General features: G+C 37.3%; 1 protein-coding gene across 2 annotated transcripts in view; it reads right to left on the reverse strand.

Moving 5' to 3' along the window:
* Positions 1-21412, reverse strand: part of syngr1 (synaptogyrin 1) — a 39439-nt gene extending 18027 nt beyond the window's left edge. Inside the window, exon 1 of one of the 2 annotated variants that reach the window (XM_004066073.4) lies at positions 20942-21410. In XM_004066073.4, coding sequence (XP_004066121.1) covers positions 20942-21046 — 105 coding nt within the window. In that variant the 5' untranslated portion in view covers positions 21047-21410. Of the gene's footprint in view, positions 1-20941 lie in introns of both variants that reach the window. The other variant, XM_004066074.4, reaches the window with a different exon arrangement.
* Positions 21413-21714: the final 302 nt, after the last annotated feature.

The raw sequence follows: 21714 nt of genomic DNA on the forward strand, positions 1-21714 counted from the left end.
CCGTAAGAGCAGTTGTGACTAAGGCATAATTTGTGAAGCAAAATCACCATGTGTCCTGCTGAAAAGTAGAGCGATCCCTGCTCCTACCAGTGAGACGAGCAGAGGGCCCTTGATGTTTCACTGTGATGGGACAGTAAGAAGTTCAAACACAAGTAATGCAGAAATTCACACATAGCCAACATCTGTTCTTCCTTGGTTTTTACTCCTGTTCTTTATTCCTGATTTTGGCATTGGATTCCATCACAGCCCTCTGTTCTGCTTAGGGATCAATCATCCTCAACTCTCCAAAACAAGTGAAAGAAATGAATTTCTAAGCACTGATGTATCTTTGTTGCATTAAATCTGAAATGTTGATGCATGTACAGCAGACCTACTAGAATTTGAGTAAAGGACCAGAGGAGAGCATAAAATCAGCAGTGCTTTTTAAACTTTACTATGTCTATGCATTAGCACAAATAGCTTCTGCTGCTGGTTTATGGAGAGAAATTAGACTCAGTCGGATTTGTGCGTGCGTAATTCTTGATTTGTGCGTAAATTAGGATTTGTGTATGCATATTCTTGCTTTGTGCGTGCGTAAATTAGGATTTGTGCATAAATTTGGATTTGTGCGTGATTTGTTACTCACATAATACGTTTTGTGTATAAGTTAAAAAAATATAAAATGAAAAAAATACAAAATGCAATTTACGTATGCACAAATTAAGATTACAACAGCTTGAAACTACTTACACACACACATCTTTAAAAAACACGCACGAATCCCTTGTTACGCACACACAAAGCCAAAGTTACGCACGGATCTACCGTGAGACTGTTTTCACGTCTCACAAATTCGTCCGTAAGTGCTGCGTTTAAATACCAGTGGAATGCTCGGTCATTAGAATTTTCCTATCAGCCTTCCCTTCTAAACGTATTTCCTTCAGTGGGTGTAGCAGGGCTTAAAAAAACTTTAAAGGAAAATAAAAATTATTATCTGAGAATATGACGTTCACTTTTAATATATATATTAAAAGTATATTATTCTCCGAGACACCGAATTGATACAAAATGCGTAACAGGAACGACCAGTAGGGGGCACTGTTTTTTTCTTCCGGAAAATTCAAAGGCAGTCAGACTGAGAGAGTCACGGGAAGAATGACGGGCCATCTCGGTGGTCAGCGCCCCGAAGTAAGTAGCCTCTATGTTCAACACTAACATCTACTGTCTTCATGTATTGATTGAGTCATTGTCTGGATACGTTTAGAAGGGAAGGCTGATAGGAAAATTCTAATGACCGAGCATTCCACTGGTATTTAAACGCAGCATTTACGGACGAATTTGTGAGACGTGAAAACAGTCTCACGGTAGATCCGTGCGTAACTTTGGCTTTGTGTGTGCGTAACAAGGGATTCGTGCGTGTTTTTTAAAGATGTGTGTGTGTGTAAGTAGTTTCAAGCTGTTGTAATCTTAATTTGTGCATAAGTAAATTGCATTTTGTATTTTTTTCATTTTATATTTTTTTAACTTATACACAAAACGTATTATGTGAGTAACAAATCACGCACAAATCCAAATTTATGCACAAATCCCAATTTACGCACGAACAAAGCAAGAATATGCAAACACAAATCCTAATTTACGCACAAATCAAGAATTACGCACGCACAAATCCGACTGAGTCTAATTTCTCTCCATACTGGTTGGTTTACTTTCTGTTTTTCACAAACAGAAAGCAAAATGTATGAGGAAAATAGGTTGTTAGCGGGCAAAGAATGGGCAAAGCTGTGCAGGGCCTGCAAAAAATTTTAAGATCGTAGACCGCTCAGTAAGCCTATAGATTGAAAATGTTCATTCTCCCTTTTTTTTTACAGGAATGCTGCGGCGACAGGTCGTGGCAAACACTTGAACAACACTTAAAGTAAGGGTTAAGAAGGTGAGATGCAGCCATGTTGTACTGATTTTTATTTTCAACTTTCCTGAAACTGCACAAAGGAGCCTGTCAGTGTCCATCCATTTTCCTCCGCTTATCCGGATCGGGTCGCGGGGGGAGCAGTCTAAGCAAAGATGCCCTCTTCAGAGACTTCCCTCGCCCCGGCCACTTCCTCCAGCTCTTTTGGGGGGACCCCAAAGCGTTCGCAGGCCCAGCGTGTCCTGGGTCTTCTCCAGGGCCTCCGCCGAGTGGGACATGCCTGGGACACCTCCCAATGGAGGCGTCCAGGAGGCATCCGGACTACATGTCCAAGCCACCTAAACTGGCTCCATCTCATTTGTCTTTTACATTTGTCTCGTCTGTTCACCTAAACATTCTCCAAAGGCTCATACAACATTCTTGTTCTCTACTTTTGCTTCCAGTGATTTATCGCTATGTCAATACTTTTATGTATAATTATATAAATGTATTGATATATATATATATATATACACATATACATATATATATATATATATATATATATATATATATATATATATATATATATATATATATATATATATATATATATATATATATATATATATATATATATATATATATATATATATATACACACACACACACACACACACACACATATATTTATATAAATGAAGCCCCAGCCCAAGTAGCTTGAAGCTGTCCAGGTTCCATGTTCAATGAGATTCTCCAGAGTGTATATGAGTTCTGCAGTCTTAACTGGATCACAGGAATGGGCTCCCTTTGCGAAGAGGATTATAATTGTGCCTGGAGCTCTCTTACACAAGAAACTGGGAAAGCAGAGAGCAAAACCACTCCATCCTTAACATATTAAGGCTTCTTCCAGAATGTTCCTCCGCCTTTGTGTAGCCTTCTTTAAAACAAACAGATTGCTATTAGTTTAATCCACAATTCAGCAATGGGAAAAGATGATCATATCTCTAGTTTGCTTTAGGTTTATATTCAGTGAAGGTTTTACAAAAGAGTCATGATTGAAAAATCAAAAGAAGGTGATTAGATGAAGAATAGACAAAAAGATGTAAAAAAAATCAATTAAAAAACTGCAAACTTAGAGGAAAGGATAGAAACTCCAAGATAAGATGGCAAGGAACGTCCAAGAAAGGCAAGTATAGTGGTGGAGCCTGTTATTAAAATAATCATGCAAGTGGGGTGGACTGGTGGAGAGTGGCACGGTGAAACACACTGGTTGTCTTACACTGGTCCGTCACCTAATTTTAATTTTCAATTTATTTATTTTTGTCCTGTCCAACAGCTGAGACAACAGATGAGAGCTGAAAGCCTCTTGTGTTGGACTTATTTTACTGTTAAAACATGGGGTTATGACTCTTCTTTCACACAAGGTGTATATTTGTAGAAACCCCTTTTGTAATTTAGACTAAAATTCATTTAAATTGATTATATTTGTATCAGTTTTTTGTAAATACTGGATGGAAAAGAAGATATTTGAGAGGAGGGTAGCGTAAGGGCGCAAGGAAATAGGAGGATGATTATAGAATAGCAGGGGGGTGTTAATGTTTAAATTTAAAAAGTATCTTTATTCAGTACAGCACTTTGTGTTCTAAAAGGAAATTTAAAGTACTTTATAAATTCAGTTTGATTTAATGTGGAAAAAAGCTATAGTGATGTATCAGCTAAATCACAAAAAAAAGTGTGTGTTAATTTTAAATTAAAATACCAATTTTGTCTGCCTTGTTTTATCCTCTCCTTTGGTTATCTAAAGCTCTGCTGACATAGTTATAGGCCAGTGAATGTGATAAACACAAAAAAAGGGAAAAATAAGTTATATTTATGAGTCTCAGTGCATCATAATCAGATATTTTGTGACATAATTTCCTCCCAGGCAAAAGTAAAGGGAGTACAGTATAGTCGCTTATAGGATGCAGAGAAACATGACATGATGTTTGAAGGTTTCGGGATGTCACATCATTCTGGGCCACAATGCTCCAAACCAAGAAGAGGACTGGGGAACGTCCCTTTTTTCCAACTACAGTCTTTCCATTCAGGGAGAGATGAGGAGAAGATAAAGGAAATCATAAAAGGATAGTGGTGGAAAGTGAACAGGGCAGAAAGAACATGGAGGCGGTGCTATTTTTAGATTGGCTGCATCATAGCTCCCTTCCTCCCCCTCATCTTCTCCCATCTCCCCTTGTTGCTGGCCTTGCCTCTGCCCACAAGCACTCTTGAGTGCGCCGGGCGACCCACTCTCTTAGCTACATACGTTTAAACGCACGCATGCTCTTTCCACTGCTGCACATAGTCGGCTTAAGATCCAGGTCAGAAAGGACAAAGTCATGTGAAAGCCACAACCTCTAACTCCACCCCTTTAAGAAGACTGCACGAGTACCAAGAACACTCAAAATAAATACACAAGTCTTTGTGTTTTGTGTCCTACATATATATTTTTAGACATCCATCAACACTACCATCCACAGACATGCTGCCTGTTTTTAAAAATAGATAGACATTTGAAATGATTAGGAAATAGTAAAGGCCCTATTGATTTGTGAATAATTGTTTTGTTTCTTATATGAAACACTTAACTTCACGGAAAATGTTTTGCTTTAAAGGCCCACTCTGATGAAAATGGTGTTTTTGGTATTTTTCACATGTTATTGTGGCATTTTTCTCATGATGGAGCAAATATATAAAGCAAATTAAGCTCACAATTGCCTTTTTGAGTCTTTCTTTTTTCAAACTGTTGTGAACCAGGAACAGACGAAAAATGCAGTTTTGAAAAAGAGCTTATTTGTGACGTAGAACATACGCTGGATGGAAAACAAGCTCCCTGCTCTGCTCCATTCTGATGTATCCACTAGCGGATAAAAAATAGATCCATGTTTTCCTCGTTTGAGCTGGTATCTGGCTCAAAGCTGTACAGCTGGATAGCTCCAATATTGCTCATAATTCTTGTTGCACCGGTATTGTTAGGTTGGGATTTTGAGGAGCTGTAAGGTAGTGGGAGAGCATGTAAACAGGGAGCTCTCAATTATAGATGACGGGCAGTGGGAGTGGGTTTGGTCCATGTCAACGGTCCTGCTAATAAATCAGAGGCAAATCTCTCCAGAACGTATTTCCAATAAAACAACACAGATTGTTTTTAAATCTCACCTAAAATCAGCATAACCATAATTAAAAGACCACTGAAAATGGTTTTAAAAAAGTTCAAAAGATGATCAGAATTTAAAATCGAAATAAGATAATATTCAATCTCTAAAACAAACTCAACGAAACTAAACTTTGCCAAGTAAAAGATCAAGCATTACAAGTTAAAGAAAACTGTCAATGTTGCTACTCTGCAAGCCCAAAACAAACATGACCGCAAAATGCAATTTAAAGAGCAACTACTGACACTAAGATACCAATAAATTAAGAATCTTTACTACAAAAGTATTCACTGTCATGATTTAGTGATATAAATAGCGATCCAAAGACCTTAAAGTCCAGATTCAAGCACTGATCTGTTTTCTTTTTAAAATATTTATGGCACTAATAAAATAAATTAGTATTGAACTATTTAAAAAAGAAAAAATTTTTTATATATGTATATATTTTTTGTCTAAATAGACAAGAATTAACCATAAAGTTGATCATGCTAATAATATTTTTGCAACATGTGGACCATTTATCATGTGTTTCTATAACTTTCTGGTTTATGTTTATCACTGAGATCTTGCAGAGAATAAAGGCATTTTTCAATTTTTTATGATTACATTAGCAAACAAACTATTTCCCCTTAGAACTCCATTCACAGTTTCTCTTTCAGCATCAGTTAATGAAACTGGATCACACTTTATCACAACACTCTGGAGTGTCCCAGAATGCTAATTACTCAAATTAGCATGTATCATAAGATGGTGTGAAAATAATGCACAAAACCATCCATCCGCCTTTTAGATCCACTGAATCCCTTTTGGGGTACGGGGTTGCTGAAGCCAATCCCAGGCACTGTTGGGTGAAGGTGGGGTAGAGCCTGGACAGGTCACCTGTCTGTCGCAGGGCCACACAATCACACACATTCATATGGAGAGAAATTAGACTCAGTCGGATTTGTGCGTGCGTAATTCTTGATTTGTGCGTAAATTAGGATTTGTGTATGCATATTCTTGCTTTGTGCGTGCGTAAATTAGGATTTGTGCATAAATTTGGATTTGTGCGTGATTTGTTACTCACATAATACGTTTTGTGTATAAGTTAAAAAAATATAAAATGAAAAAAATACAAAATGCAATTTACGTATGCACAAATTAAGATTACAACAGCTTGAAACTACTTACACACACACATCTTTAAAAAACACGCACGAATCCCTTGTTACGCACACACAAAGCCAAAGTTACGCACGGATCTACCGTGAGACTGTTTTCACGTCTCACAAATTCGTCCGTAAGTGCTGCGTTTAAATACCAGTGGAATGCTCGGTCATTAGAATTTTCCTATCAGCCTTCCCTTCTAAACGTATTTCCTTTTAGTGGGTGTAGCAGGGCTTAAAAAAACTTTAAAGGAAAATAAAAATTATTATCTGAGAATATGACGTTCACTTTTAATATATATATTAAAAGTATATTATTCTCCGAGACACCGAATTGATACAAAATGCGTAACAGGAACGACCAGTAGGGGGCACAGTTTTTTTCTTCCGGAAAATTCAAAGGCAGTCAGACTGAGAGAGTCACGGGAAGAATGACGGGCCATCTCGGTGGTCAGCGCCCCGAAGTAAGTAGCCTCTATGTTCAACACTAACATCTACTGTCTTCATGTATTGATTGAGTCATTGTCTGGATACGTTTAGAAGGGAAGGCTGATAGGAAAATTCTAATGACCGAGCATTCCACTGGTATTTAAACGCAGCATTTACGGACGAATTTGTGAGACGTGAAAACAGTCTCACGGTAGATCCGTGCGTAACTTTGGCTTTGTGTGTGCGTAACAAGGGATTCGTGCGTGTTTTTTAAAGATGTGTGTGTGTGTAAGTAGTTTCAAGCTGTTGTAATCTTAATTTGTGCATAAGTAAATTGCATTTTGTATTTTTTTCATTTTATATTTTTTTAACTTATACACAAAACGTATTATGTGAGTAACAAATCACGCACAAATCCAAATTTATGCACAAATCCCAATTTACGCACGAACAAAGCAAGAATATGCAAACACAAATCCTAATTTACGCACAAATCAAGAATTACGCACGCACAAATCCGACTGAGTCTAATTTCTCTCCATACATTCACAACCTAGGGACAATAGAAAATCAACAATTAACCTATGAGAACGCTTTTTGGACTGTGACAGGAAGCTGGAAAAAATGTACACATGCACGAGGAGAAACCGCAAACTCCACACAAGAAAAGTCCCAGCCTCGATTGGAACCAGGGCCTTCTCACTGAGGCGAGAGCTCTAACCACTGCACTACCATGCAGCAACAAAACCATTAATGAAAAAAAGACATTTTTTAATTTAGGTAAATAATTCTGAAAAAGCTCATAAACTCTGGTCAACATTTCAGGAACAAACCTATGCTGTGCTTAACTTTCTATTTCTACCATTATAAGAAGGGTTAAGAATAATTCCAAAACATGTAGCCAATCCATCAGAGAACAGAACTCCCGATCAATAACAGACACATCCCTGACTGTTCTCATTACAGGGACATCTCAATCTGCAGGGGGCACGAGTTTGTAACGCGGTGACTCATTTTTTTTTTATTAGCTTCTTTCTGAAGCTCCCTTCAACACATCAGTATTACATTGAGATTTTATTGCAGAAGTCATTTGGATTTAACTCCATGGTGCCTTTTGATGCAAATATGCATCAAACCACTTCAGCTCCAGAATCACCTTAATTTTGCATCTACTTAAAAAGCAAAAATGAGAATTTTTTTTTGTAGTTGAAAATAAATAATTTGCATATCATGCAAAAAAAAAAGTACTGCAACACACAGGTAATCACACGTAAAAACTGTACATAAAAAAGCAAGTCATGCAACAACTGACTGTTGGTTAAATCGGAGTACGTGTGATGCCGCATTTTTGCATCCAGAGAGGTTTCCCCGCCCCTTAGATCTGCAGACAGATCACAAGGCTTGCAGAGGTGATGAAAGCAGGCACTGTGAAGAATACCACGTGGACCTCTGATCTTGTGATCATTTCCAAACTGCACATTATGGACACTAATTGTCAGAGGTGTGAGCACATGAGTGTGCTCATGCTTTGGAAAGTCAATTCTCCAAATGGGGTGTTTCGCTGCTCCTCACACGATTGTTGTGTCAAGAGATATGTATTTTAATCCTAATCTACTTTTTCTGTGGTTAGCTGCAAACCATAATGGTATTTTAAAATGAAATTAGACAAGAACATTCCTTTGAACAGAAGCTAAAAATCTATAAAAGGCACCAAAAAGTGAGCCTTGAAGTAATGATCAGATTTACCTGGTGAAAGCTGTTACATTCCCTGTATGCGTGTGTCAGTGTGTGTGTGTTGAGCTGCAAAACGCTGGGTTGGGGGATACCTGCTGTCACCATGGCAGCAGCAGCTAGTGTAATAGGAGTGAGAGTGGGAGAGAGCAGGTCTTGTCAAAGTACAATTCAAGGAGAGCCACTGCAGTATTCCAGTTTCACAATCAAACAGACACGCTTGGCACAAAAATTTAGCCCTATTTAACCTCCCATTTTTTAACACTCTTCCTTTGAACTAAGATGTCGATTCCTGAAGAATCTTAAAAACCAGTCTGAGTTCAAATAAAAAGATTTGCCTGCATATAACAGAATCAAGCAAAAGCAAAACTTGATGGGAGCTCATAGGTGGTAGTGTGTTTAGCTCACCAGAAGCTAATCTCAAGACCTTTGTGTGTCAGAGTGTTCCAAACCTAAGAAGTGAACCCACAAATTGCCCTCAGTCTGCTTATAGATGGACGTTATTAGACCCAGAACTATGAACTGAAAAAAAAAAGAAGCTCAGAGTGTGTATGAAGAAGTGAATTTCAAAGTTCTTTAATGTCGGGATAAAAGGGGTGGAATAGATGCATAGTTTCTAAAAACAACAACATAAAAGACCCCCTCCGATGAAAATGTAATGAAATTAACATGTTCTTATGCCATATTTCTGATAATGGAAGACATATACAGTGAGGTCAATAAGTATTTGATCACCCTGTGATTTAGCAAGTTCTCCCACTTAGAAAACATGGAGGGGTCTGAAATGTTCATCATAGGTGCATTTCCACAGTGAGAGACAGAATCTGAAGAAACATTCAGAAATCACGTTGTACGATTTTTTAAAACAATTTATTTGTATATTACTGTGACAAATAGGTATGTTTTCTAAGTGGGAGAACTTGCTAAATCACAGGGTGATCAAATACTTATTGACCTCACTGTATAAAGGAAATTAATCTTAAAATTGCATTCCTGAGTCTTTCTTTATTAAAATAAAGAAAGTAGCATAGAAAAATGCTGTTTGAAAAAGATTTTAGCTGTGACATTGTAATATTTAGCTTTATTTTTATACAAATTGCATCCAGTTGCAGACAAATCTTTGATCAACATCAATGTACGTCTATGTTTTCCTCGTCTGAGCTGGCATCTGGCTCAAAACTGCACGGCTGGATAGCTTCAGTATTGCCTGCCATTTTTGTTGCACCGGTAATGTTAGCTTGAGCGTCATCATGATTAAAAGACCACTAGGAATGCTTTAAATATAGATTAAAAGATGATTGGAGTGTGACTTTAAAGAAAAAAATGTTCACATGATCTAACTTATTAGATCTAAAAAACAAAAAACATTCAGACTTTTTTGGCAGTGGAGATTTTTTCCTGACATTCCACAGGTTTTAGCATTTTAGCACAACTTGAGTCCTTATTGTGTTAAATCACAAAAATCCAGAAGAGGGGTTCGCAGAAAAGGCTGCAAGACATGTGACACGTGACACAGGGTATGTGATGAGAAATATGAAGCTTATTGACCATTCAATAACCAAATACAGTTCTTAGAAAATGAAGGAAACTACAAACTGAAGGGATGTAGGAACTTCAAAATCAAACTGATAAGAACCACAAAGAAAAGTTTCTGTGCGTCAGTGTGAGGCACTAAACTTTGGAAGGGGTTAAGTATTGAGCTCAAACAATGTTCAAATATCCAAATATTCAAGAAAATGTATAAAGAAACTCTGATTTCACAATATGAAGATAAGAGGAGTTAAGGATCAATAGGTGTTTGAATAATTCCAAATAAATGTGTGAACTTGGTGAAATAATCAAAGATCTTTTAATTACAACCAATGACTATAACATTGTGTAATGTGCAACTAATGATTACTGAAATGTTTTAATTGCAATCAATAAGCTATAGATTGTCTTTATTTGATCTGCAATGTGTAATAATTACTGGTTTAATGTGATCCTGTGTTCTAATAATAATCAATGATTATTACATAACGGTTACCGTGACTGTTTACTGAAACCATGAATGAATGTTTTCTGAAGATAATCAATCATTACTAGGCACTGGATTTTGTTACTTGAAAAGAATCTATCGGATCAGAACCAGATTACAAAACTATAAAACTATAAAATGAATGAACTCAGTAGGGGTGGGATTAGATAAGTTCGGTTCTACCCACTCCTTTTCAAGCAATAAATCAAGCCGTACTTATACTTTAGCTAATGATCACTATATTTAATTAAGCAAATGTGATTTAAGTGACTTTATTGTTTTGTTTTATTTTCCGTCTTTTTAATCTATGCATTTCCTTATTTCTGTAATGAGTTTGATAAATATGTGCAAATTCTTTATTGCTTTGACTACAATACTTGAAATAGAACAATAAATCAAAATCATATCAATCAAAATCAAGCTTTGAGTTACATCAGTTTAAAGATGTTTGCAAGAGACTATTGCATTTGAATGTTTGTGGTATAATAGAAAAAATGTTCGTTACAGCATTTGCGTATGACTGATGAACTTCTAGAACTCCAGGCTGCATTGGTTACACATTCCAGTCTGGAAAAATACTGAAACACCATCAATGGAGGATTGTCTGCACGGTACATTCTATTATAAATAAAAAATACTAAAAAGAAGCGACAGTCGCCACTTCATCTCAGAGCACTGAGTGAAAGTCATCTTTTGTTTTTTTGAATGGAAAAGAGCTTAAAAAGCTTTACAAACCAGTTATAGATCAAGAACATTTTGCAAAATGATGTCTAACATTATTTCCAGCTATGAAAGAAAAATAATATCTGTTATGTTTCTACTTTCAAGTAAATGCTAAGTTAATTCCAATCCATCCATCCATAAGGTAACTTTGGAGCTAAAGTGGTTTGGTGCATATTTGCATCAATAGGCGTCAAGGGGTCAAAGACAATTTTTAGGAAATTTTTGGTTTCCGTTAAGGATAAAGTTACATAAATTTTATAAACATTTCTCTTATTTGCTTTTCAGAGCTTTTTTCGAATGCACAATTTAAACACTATAAGAATTCATTAACAAAAAATGAATGCAGGAAGCTAATACTTATATGAGATTGTGTGTGTTTAAATTACCCAAACTGAGCTACAGATATCCACATAAGAGGCACAATATGTGGATCTAACAGCCAATTATCTCAATGACAGCACTGTACTTTACACTGTAACAAAGCAATGTCCTCTAAATCAAGAGTAACCTATAAATCCTTGTCTGTTGTCAAATAAAGAAATTAAAATGGACCTAGATAAAAGAATATTTCATCTAGGTTATTTTCTTTAAAAAATCTATAAAAAGAAATGGCTCTTGAATTTGTGAATTTTGAAAAGACTATTGTGATTTCTCATAAGGCTATTGTTGAGATTAGTCTGCTCAGCCACAGTCTTAGTAGAAAAAAAGTCTGTTGAATGGGTTTCAAGTTTTTCTCATGTCCTGTTTACCATGTTTCATGATTACCACAACTCAAAGACAAGTGCTAGCACATTTTGAGGTTACATCCTTGTCTGCTTGTGGTGGTTTAGATAGCCAAGTTGGCTGCGTGTAAGACTAGCACATAGGAAATTTAGGTTTGAATCCTCGGGGGCACGATGAGTTTAATCAAGTGTGGGTCCTTAGGCAAGGCCCTCCACCCTACTGCCTACATATGTAGACATAAACGGGCCCGGGTCTGGGTCTCCTTGTGCCGGTCCTCAGCCCTGATAAAATGTGTCAGACGGGCATCTGGCGTAATACTCTAGTAATACCAAACCCCCTGTGCAAATCAGTGAAAGCTGATTCGCTGTGGCAACCCCTTAGGGGAGGTGGAGAAAGGTGAACAATGACTTCATTTAAACATGCATTGAAGTCAGCTATGCAGCAGCAATGGGAAGTGTCATCAATTCATAATTTTATATTTTAAATAACTAATGGTAATTTAACAACCAAAGGTTAGCCAAAAATCTTGTTTACTGTCCCTTTGCACTGTTTGAATTTAGCATCTGTGTGTGTTACATAAGATTCAATTGAGATCAGGTTGCAAAACATAAAATAGACTGAAAACTAATATTTCTTGAAACAATTGCTTTCAATGAGAGGACATGTAACTATTTCCATCTGACAAAGGCACACAATAACTTACTAAACAAATCAGAAAAACAGCAGCCGTAGAAAATGGCTGACTTTTGCTTAAAGAAAATTAAGTCAAATCAGTTTCCATTTTTCCACGATGCAGATGTCACCATGTTGGAGCCAGACAACATCAGTAAGCAGTGATTTGTCCAAATTGATCTGAGTCATCTTTTTTTATGGCAGCTACTCCCACCAATCAAGTGAGCTTGCTGGAAGGCCACACCCCTACCACTGAAAGAGGGCTCTGTCAATCAAACATGTCAAACGTTTTACGTGAAACCATATACTTTCATTAAGGCATCTGATTAGCCAGTTTATGACTTGAATAACTTGGACTGTTGCCCTGCGTCAGACTCGCAACCTGTCAAGGATGTCCCCTGCCTTTGCCCGCAAGTGGCCGGGATAGGCTCCGGCAGACCCGTGACCCCGAAAGGGATCAAACGGATTAGAAGTTGAATGAATGAAAGAACTTGCACTGCAGAAAAGAAAATCATGAAAAAATAATTAGGATTAGCAAGAATATATTTAAAAAGTTTTAGAGCAAGAATGTTTATTCTGACAAATAGAATGACTGAGTAATAGCTGTTTACTTCTTAATGGAAGTCTCTGGGATTTTGGCTTCTTGGAACCAGTGGATTCTTCCTGTTTGGAAAACCAAGGGGGAGGGGTCACTCAGTCCAGTTGTCATATATCTTCAGTGGTCTCAATTTTTTTGACCCCTCCCTTTCCACCCCTTATCTGTCAAACCCCTTCTTTCACACTTAACCCCTTTTTTGTATTTAACTCTTCATTCTTCTTCATACCATCATCAATCAATGCATCTGTTATGGCTTGGTCCTTGTTAATGAATTGCAGATTGTCAAGCTGTGTGGTCTTCATTAGGGCTGCAGTTATGTAAACAGTCAGTCGCACAGTTACATAAAATCTGTATTTGTCTGTCACCTCTACACTTGGCTCTTTATTCTTACAATTAACAGTTCAGGGGATGATTTTCATTATGAAAGAGATAAATGTTTTCTGGTAAACATCCCAAATTTTCCTCTTTTAACCCCCTGATTTCATCAATCCCTAATCACTCTGAGTGTATCATTGTTTGTCGAGAAGTGAGCTTGCAAAACTGTTTAAATCCTGTGATTACAAGAGCACTTTGTATTGTTTGGCCTCAACCTTCCCGTCCTGTTTGCTTCAGAAGGCAATACATTCAATTGCTGTCAGACAGGCATTATTTCATTATCACTGACACAATTTCAGGTTGATTGTCAGGTTGATTTCATGTGAAGCTAAAAAAATAAATATTAAAACAATTTGCGCAACATTGCAAACAATTATGAGTGTGTATTATGAAAGATTGTCAGCATTTTGCAATCAAAACATCTGTAAGGGACACAGCTGTAATACATTTCTATTCTTTGTAAAAATGTGTAATTCCTCATCAAAATGATGTGGTTTTTGATTTGCAGCGTACATAAAGGGTGGTTGAGGCCACTACATTTAAATGAAAGCTTAGAGATGCAGTTTCTCGCAAACATGGCCATCGCATACTGGACTAGTGATGTCCCAATCAGAATTTTTTGGCCCTTATCTGATTCCAAGTCATTTCACTTTGATACAGCGTCCTGATCCCATACTTTTGTAAAACAATTTTAAAAAATGAAAAAAATGCTATAAACTGATCCAGGTGGTGCCTTACTTTTTTTTCATTCACATTTTTTTTTATCTTTAAACACGTAAACAGAGCACCTCGGTGAAATGAGTAAAATAATTGAGTAAAAATAGTGCAACTATTAACAAAAAAAATGTTAACTAGTAAAAATAGATGATAATTGGTCATGTGACAAAGTTTGGAAACTGTAGGCTTAGTTCCTTTGAAACTAAAAGTCTTTTTGATTAATTATGATCGATGATTACATGAAAAATTTCTGAAAAATAAAAGTCATTTTCTTCAAAAATACTTGTTGCAGTACGACAGTAAAGTAATAATTAGTCATGTAAACATAGTATGGTGACTGAAGCTTTAAGTATCTTTGGAACATTTTTGATCAGATGTAATTCACATCTCCATTAAAAATTTAAAGCAAGAACTTTGTCCTATTACCGTTGTTGAATCATGAATATGATGATGTTTTATCATGACTAGCTCATATCAATGTAGTAATGTATTCGTTTTGGTCATTTTTGGGAGATTATGGTTTTATTTTATTATTATTTTTTGGATCACTTCCTGGAGCCTGCACTTTGTAGCTGCCTCACTGTTGGCAGCAGGAGAGCGCTGTTCTTATTAAAAAGACTGAAAAAGCCTATATCTGTTCTTTTAGATACCCTTTTAGGCCGTTTTTGCGTTAAAACTAAAAGCAAGAGACACTTGCTGTCAACCTTTTTAAAAAGAGGTTTTTGGCTCCAAAGTCCAGGTCTGTGAATATCTTGCCAACTTTACTGAGTTGTTTTTGTTAACCGTTAGCCTCCTGCTCAAACTGCTGTTGTATTTTTGTTACCGATCAAAATAATAAAAAATTAATATCAGATTCTGATCGTGAGACGAGATCCGATTTTGATCAAGTCAGACAGTACTTGGTCCGATTTCCAGCCACGTTATCGGATTGGGACTTCCCTACAACATACTATCAAGACAAGTAATTTTAACTGTTTAGGCGCCTGCTCAACCAAACAGTAGAGAACATTTAGAAAACACATCATTAAAAATATGGATTGGATGTAGCAGTTGCAGGTGATAAGCAGCAGAAAAGAAACTTTTTTTTATTGACTTTGTCTTGGTTGGGTAGTTAAAGGGTTAAAATATTACTGCATTAAAATATATCTGTTTATAAATAATCTGCACATTAAACAAAAACTATAAAAAGATAGTCAGTCAAATGTAATTTTCTCTTTAACTGCTGAAATTTAACAATAGATCAGATACATTACCTACGATGCTGCAAGTTTGAATGCTGTAAGATGACTGTGGCCACTGGAGATGCTGAAGCTGACAGCTCAAAACGATCATAAACATAATAAAAGAGAATGGACAGAACATTTGGAACGATTTAATGAGTATGCATGGACGAAATATAATTAACACATGATTCAGATATGTTTTAGGCCTTCAGAGAAGGCCCTGACGGTCCACCACTGATATAATTTAACAAATGTAAAGGTTTATGACACCAAGTCTGATCTCCTGCATATTGGGTCCTTCACCACTAGTTCCTGACAGTTGAAAACAATCAGAGTTTAAGAAATCTTAACACTGTACTGTTGGAAAATGACATCAGAGAATATTTTTCTTTTAATAAAGGAGCATGTACATGCAGTGTAGTCAAGAACTTAATCTTTAATGTTTTCAAATGAAACATGCAGTGTGGCCTCCACTGTGTCTGATTTCTGACATGAAGGTATGAAAAAACTGTGGGTGTGTCTGTTTGCTTAACATGCAGTTGACAAAATGTGCAGCCTTGCACTGTGTACAAAATGCTGGTTTACTTTCTCTCTGCCAAAGGAATTTATAAAAAGAAATTTATAAGCAGAGAAAGCCGCTGTAGGACAGATCAGTGACGTTAAAGTCCCAGTCTGATCATCTTTTCAGTTATTGTAAAAGCCTTTCTTTTAATTATGATTATGCAATTTTTAGACCAAATCAAAAAACCTGTGTCATTTTCTAGGACATAGTTTCATTAGAAATTCATTTCTGGCAGACGGACAGAGGCGTGGCTTCCAATGATGCCTCTGACCATCACCAAGACATTCATACGCATTCAAACACCAGCAACACTGGAGGAAAGGAGGGTGAAGTGTCTTGCCCAAGGACACAACAACAGTTGACTAGGGGGAGCGGGGATTGATCCGCCGACCCTTCGATCATTAACTGACTAGCTCAACCGCCTGAGCCACTGCCGCCCTATAAACCAAGAACTAAGAACTCCATTTACACGCTATCCTGCTAGCTTACAGCTCCTCACAACCCCAACCTAACATTAGCAGTGCAACAAAAATGGCAAGCAATATTGGAGCCATCCAGCCTTACAGTTCTGGGTTACAGACAGAAATAGATTTGAACCCACTAACTTCTGAAAACAAAACACTTTAAGCAAGAAGCTCCACTAAAACAACCAATTTATGTAACATTTTTGCTGCAGCGGGAACATTCATGCAAAATGTGATTCATGGGACTTTGCTCAAAGCAAAGAGGGAAGGATCTGATTCTTACATGTGTTTCTCTTTCAAATGAAAATCAAAGTAGAACTACAGGCAATAGAGGTGCGTCTCGGCTTTCCAGGGTAGGTTGACTCTGTTTAGCTGAATCCTTTCCATAGATTCAGTTCTCGCCCTATCTTGGCCGCAGAACGTGAGCACACAGAAGGTACTCTTCTTCATCTGCCATTCTTCTCATCTCCCCCACACGCAGAATGACTCTATGAGGCTGACACACCCACACACACCATCCACACCCACAGAGGATAAATATCCCTTCCCCAGTAAGCCCTGATAGGGCAGAGAAAACCCGGGACCACCATTCATAAGGTACTTTTTGTTGACTCAGCCTCAAAAATGTTCAAAGTGCAGAGATGCCCATCTGCCACACACCCTATTGCAGACAGAGAATCTGTATCATCATACAAAACATCACAACTCAGCCTGTGCCTGTTACTATGGAGACATCTTGTTGCTCCAGTGATGCTATAGGGTGGGGCCATGGATGATGGGTCATCAAACAGACACACAACTGTATGAATGTCTGACGCAAAGAGAAAATAAACAAAAACTGAAAGCATAAAACAGAAAATATGGGATTTAAGGACCAAAGTGATCATTATGATGCCAACAAGTTTATTTAAAAGCACTTTAGTAATCATTTTAGTTATTTTCTATAGTATGATACTCACTGGCTGTTGTATTAGTAGTATTTTGGAGCCAGAGGACTCTGTAGTTTGGCTTTAAAAAGTTCCTAAAGAAAATGTTAAAAGATTATAAAAAGCAAAGCATGTTGCGGCTCAAGAATTGTAGTTTGTAGATATTAAATTATGTAATTTATCAGATGTCCAGTTAACTTGCAAGGCATTAAAAATACCATATGTTGTCTTAGTTCAGATAAATGAACACAATGAAGTTCTGGTTTTACTCACAGCGCCAACGCTGATGAAAATAGTGTTTTTAACATCTTGCAGCATTTTTCTTATGATGGAGGACACAGATTCACCAGCCACTTTCTTAGATACACCTTGCTAGTTCCAGGTTGGACCTCCTTTTGCCTTCAGAACTCCCTTTATCCTTGGTGGCATAGATTCAACAATATACTGGAAAACATTCATTGGAGGGTGTGGCCAATATTGACATGATAGCATCACACAGTTTCTGCAGATTTTTCAGCTGCACATCCAGGATGCCAATCTCCTGTTCCACCTCATTCTGAGGGTGCTCTATTGGGTTGAGATCTGGTGACTGTGGAGGCCATTTGCCTCCAGTGAACTCATTGTCATGATCAAGAAACCAGGCTGAGACGATTCGAGCTTTACGGCATGGTGCCTTATCCTGCTGGAAGTAGCCATCAGAAGATGGTACACTAAGGTCATAAAGGGGTGGGCATGGTTAGCAACAATACTCGGATAGGATGTGGCGTTGTAACCATGCTAAATTGGTAGGTTGCAATCGGCAAGTCACAAGCTCCCTGCTTTCCCACTCCGGGGGAGTGGGAGTGCTTGGGCTCGTCCGTGCTCCTGTAACTGGCCGTGTACCTCGTCTCTGCTCCAGCTCCTACACTTGGCTGTGGATCCTGGCTCTGGCTGATCTCGCACCCTCCGCCGTGTGGATGAAGCTCATCTGCTGGACTATTTAAATATGTAGTTGTAGATTTAGATAAGTGAATTCTTCTCTAAGAGTTTTGGTACGTTGCCTGTCCGTCCTGGGAGAGGATCCCTCCTTCACCCCTGAGGTTTCTTCTTTGTTTTTCTTTTATTTTTTTTAGGAGTTTATCCTTACCGCAAAGGAGGGTCTAAGGCCAGGGACATCCATTTTAGTTTAGTCTGTTTAGTTAGGTTAGTTCAGAATGTTCCTATTGAATTCTATGTGTTCGTGATCCTTATGATTTTATGTGTACTTTACAATTACCGGTTGTTGTTGTGATTTTGGGCTATACAAATAAAATTGAATTGAATTGTTCCCCTCCAATCTGACGCATCCACTTGCAGACAAACAGATCCAGCTACATCTTTGTTTTCCTTGTCCACCGTACAGCTGGATCGCTCCAATAATGGTCGCCATATTTATTGCACTGCTAATGTTAGGTTGGGGGTGTGAGGGGCTGTAAGCTAGCGGGAGAGCATGAAAACAGAAAGCTTTCAGAAATGGGAAGGATAATGGGGGTTGCTCTGCACCAACAATCTCGGCCACAACTCATAGGCAAATGTCTAATAAACTGCTGCCGGTTCGCAGAAACTATTTTCAGAAAATTACAGCTTTTTAAAGTCTATTTATTTTGGCTAAAAACGTGTAATCGTGTAACCAGGACCACTGGGAATGCTTTTACAATAAATCAAAGGATGTTCGGAGTAGGACTTTAACAGTAAGAAAGTTTTAAACATTTGAATTGCTTTAACCACATTTGTCATCAGCAAAAACAAAAACTAGACCACTAATTTAATATTTAGCAACATTATAAAAGCAACTGCTGTATTACTTTTTGTTTTCAGACATTTTCTCCTTGCTCCATTTTCATGCAGATTCATTAAAACAAAGTGGAAAAAAATGTTCATGGAAAATCGAAAACTGAATTGGAACACTTTTTACATCATGATGAAAAAAGAAATAAATAGAAACAGGAGGATAGATCTTAGAAAAGAAATGGGTGTTACTCTCTGCAGTTCACAAGGACCAAAAGCTGCATCCCATGACTGAGAAAATCACTGAAGGACCACATGACTGACCCTCACATGTTCCTCTGACACAGGGGTTAACACATTCAAAGCCAAGATTCAAACAACTTGATAAAAGGTAGAGCTGTGCAACACATTTTATGCTTCAAACTACAGACTTAAATCCATCATAATCCATTTGTTGGTCTATAGATAAGAACATTAAAAAAATATTACAGTTGTTGGTAATAATAATTTTATTGACTAGTGCAACCCTCATTAACACTTTCTTGAAAGCGTGTCAGTTTGATCTGACAATTTTTTTTTTTTATATTTTTTTGAAAATATAAAGATACAAAATCAAAATTAAAGAACTTTATTGCTTAGAAATAAGATACAAACTCGTCAGTGTTGATGTTATCCTATGCTGAATGCTTTGGTGTGTGTATCTATTTACTTGTTTTTTTTATTGATACAATTTCTATTGAGCTGTCATTATATTATCACTTTTCTTTTTGATTTGGGCTGCCATGATTAGTGAATTTCTCCCTGTGAGATAAATAAAGTTCAATTCAATTCATCTAATTCCATTCAATTCAAACCAAAAGAATACCTATGTGCTATATAGCAGACATGTGTATGTTTAGATACAGTACCATTTTTTTCTGTATTATTATGTCCACTCTTTTATGCTTTCTATGTATGTAAAAAGAGCAGAAAAACAAGTTTTCCTCTTTCTGTTCCCTTTCTTTTTTCAAGTATAAGATCGTGTGTATTTTTTGTTTTATGGATATGAAAAGAAGTTTTAAATAGGCATTTTAAAGACACACAGTGTACTAATGACTAAATCTGAGTTTATTTGGAAATTCAGCATCAATTTGGGATAGAATGCTCACATCATTTTAGAGACTATTGTCAAGAGTGGCTAAAAAGATTTTTTTCTTCTCTTGTCTCACTAAACACCTTTGTCATTGTAGATAACATTTTATTATAAACACAATGGACTTAAGGCTTTCTTGGGCCCAGATTAAGCTCCTGTCTGTGATGTTTATTTGAGCACACAAGCTGATTTTTCACAATAGTTATTTAAATGAGTTTGGGTTTATTTATTATCACATTTTAAGTACACCAAATATGGTCAATTAAAACTTGGTTTCCCATTAAAGGTAAGAACTTCCCCTACAGTATTAAACGTTTGAATGTGGAAACGTGTTGAATATGCCTCATAATTATAGCCTACTTTTTTAAATGTTGCTTCCTGTGCGGATAAAAACAGTCAAGAGAACTTTTATTGTGAAATCCTTTTAAATAGTTTCACCCTAAACTGTTTTTTAACAAATTATTATATATAAAAAAAGATACATTAATTGCTGATTTGTGAACAGACAAGATACCCAGTGATTACATTAAATGATGATAATCACTAAATTTAAATTCAAATGATAATTTCCAAAAATATAAATAAAGTTGTAAAGCAGTTTATGCATATTTGTTTTCGTTAATAAAGAAAACAGCAAATATGGTAAAGAAGTAGTACTTATACTATTTAAGTTGTGGCCTCTGCAGGACTGCTTTCTTACCCAAGACACTATGCGGAGAATGGTCTGTGGCTGCTGGAGGAAGGTGACAGGGTCGAAGGCTCCTCCGCCGGCTTTCCCGGCTCCGTATGCCTGCATCCCCTCCATTGTCCTCCTCCTCTCTTGACAGCCGCCACTGAGATGCTCTTCCTCTCCCCACTTCCACTTCAAAGACACGGCGTGTGCGTGGAGCACCGACGCGAAACCACAAAAACAAATAGATCCACCGCTCAGCTACTGCAGCCACTAGTACTACAAGTCCTGCGTCTGCCTGCAAGGAGGGATTAGTTTCTGTCGCGGAGGCTCTGCTCTCCACTCCTGTTTCTGCGTTCAGATAAACCTCTAAATTGGCTGTTGTTAGGTCGAGTGTGGACGGAGGAAGCCGGTGTTTTGGTGATGCTGTCAGTGTTGTAGCCAGTGGCACCCACGTGAACGCGCCTCGCTTATCACGCCTCACAGTGTGCTTGTTGAATTGCGCTGGAGCGCGCACTCAGATCAAAACAGCGCAAAAAAGTCGACACGGACACGCGCTGGAGCTCACGAGATCTTTGTGTCACGCGCTTCGCTATTCATCTCACATAATGAACAGTATACATTCCTCAATAAATATTGTTGGTCATGTTTAACTAAAGAAATATGTCTGTTTTAGAAAAAAATGCATGCAATTTAAGCCAATAAAGGTATGTTGAAGTTCTAACAATTCTGCCCCCTTGTGGCCATTCTTCACTTTTATTCCTATTTACTTAGGTTTAAATAAAAATTTCCTTTACTTTCAC

Source organism: Oryzias latipes, chromosome 1, assembly GCF_002234675.1.
Source record: "Oryzias latipes chromosome 1, ASM223467v1".
Taxonomy (NCBI): Eukaryota; Metazoa; Chordata; class Actinopteri; order Beloniformes; family Adrianichthyidae; genus Oryzias; species Oryzias latipes.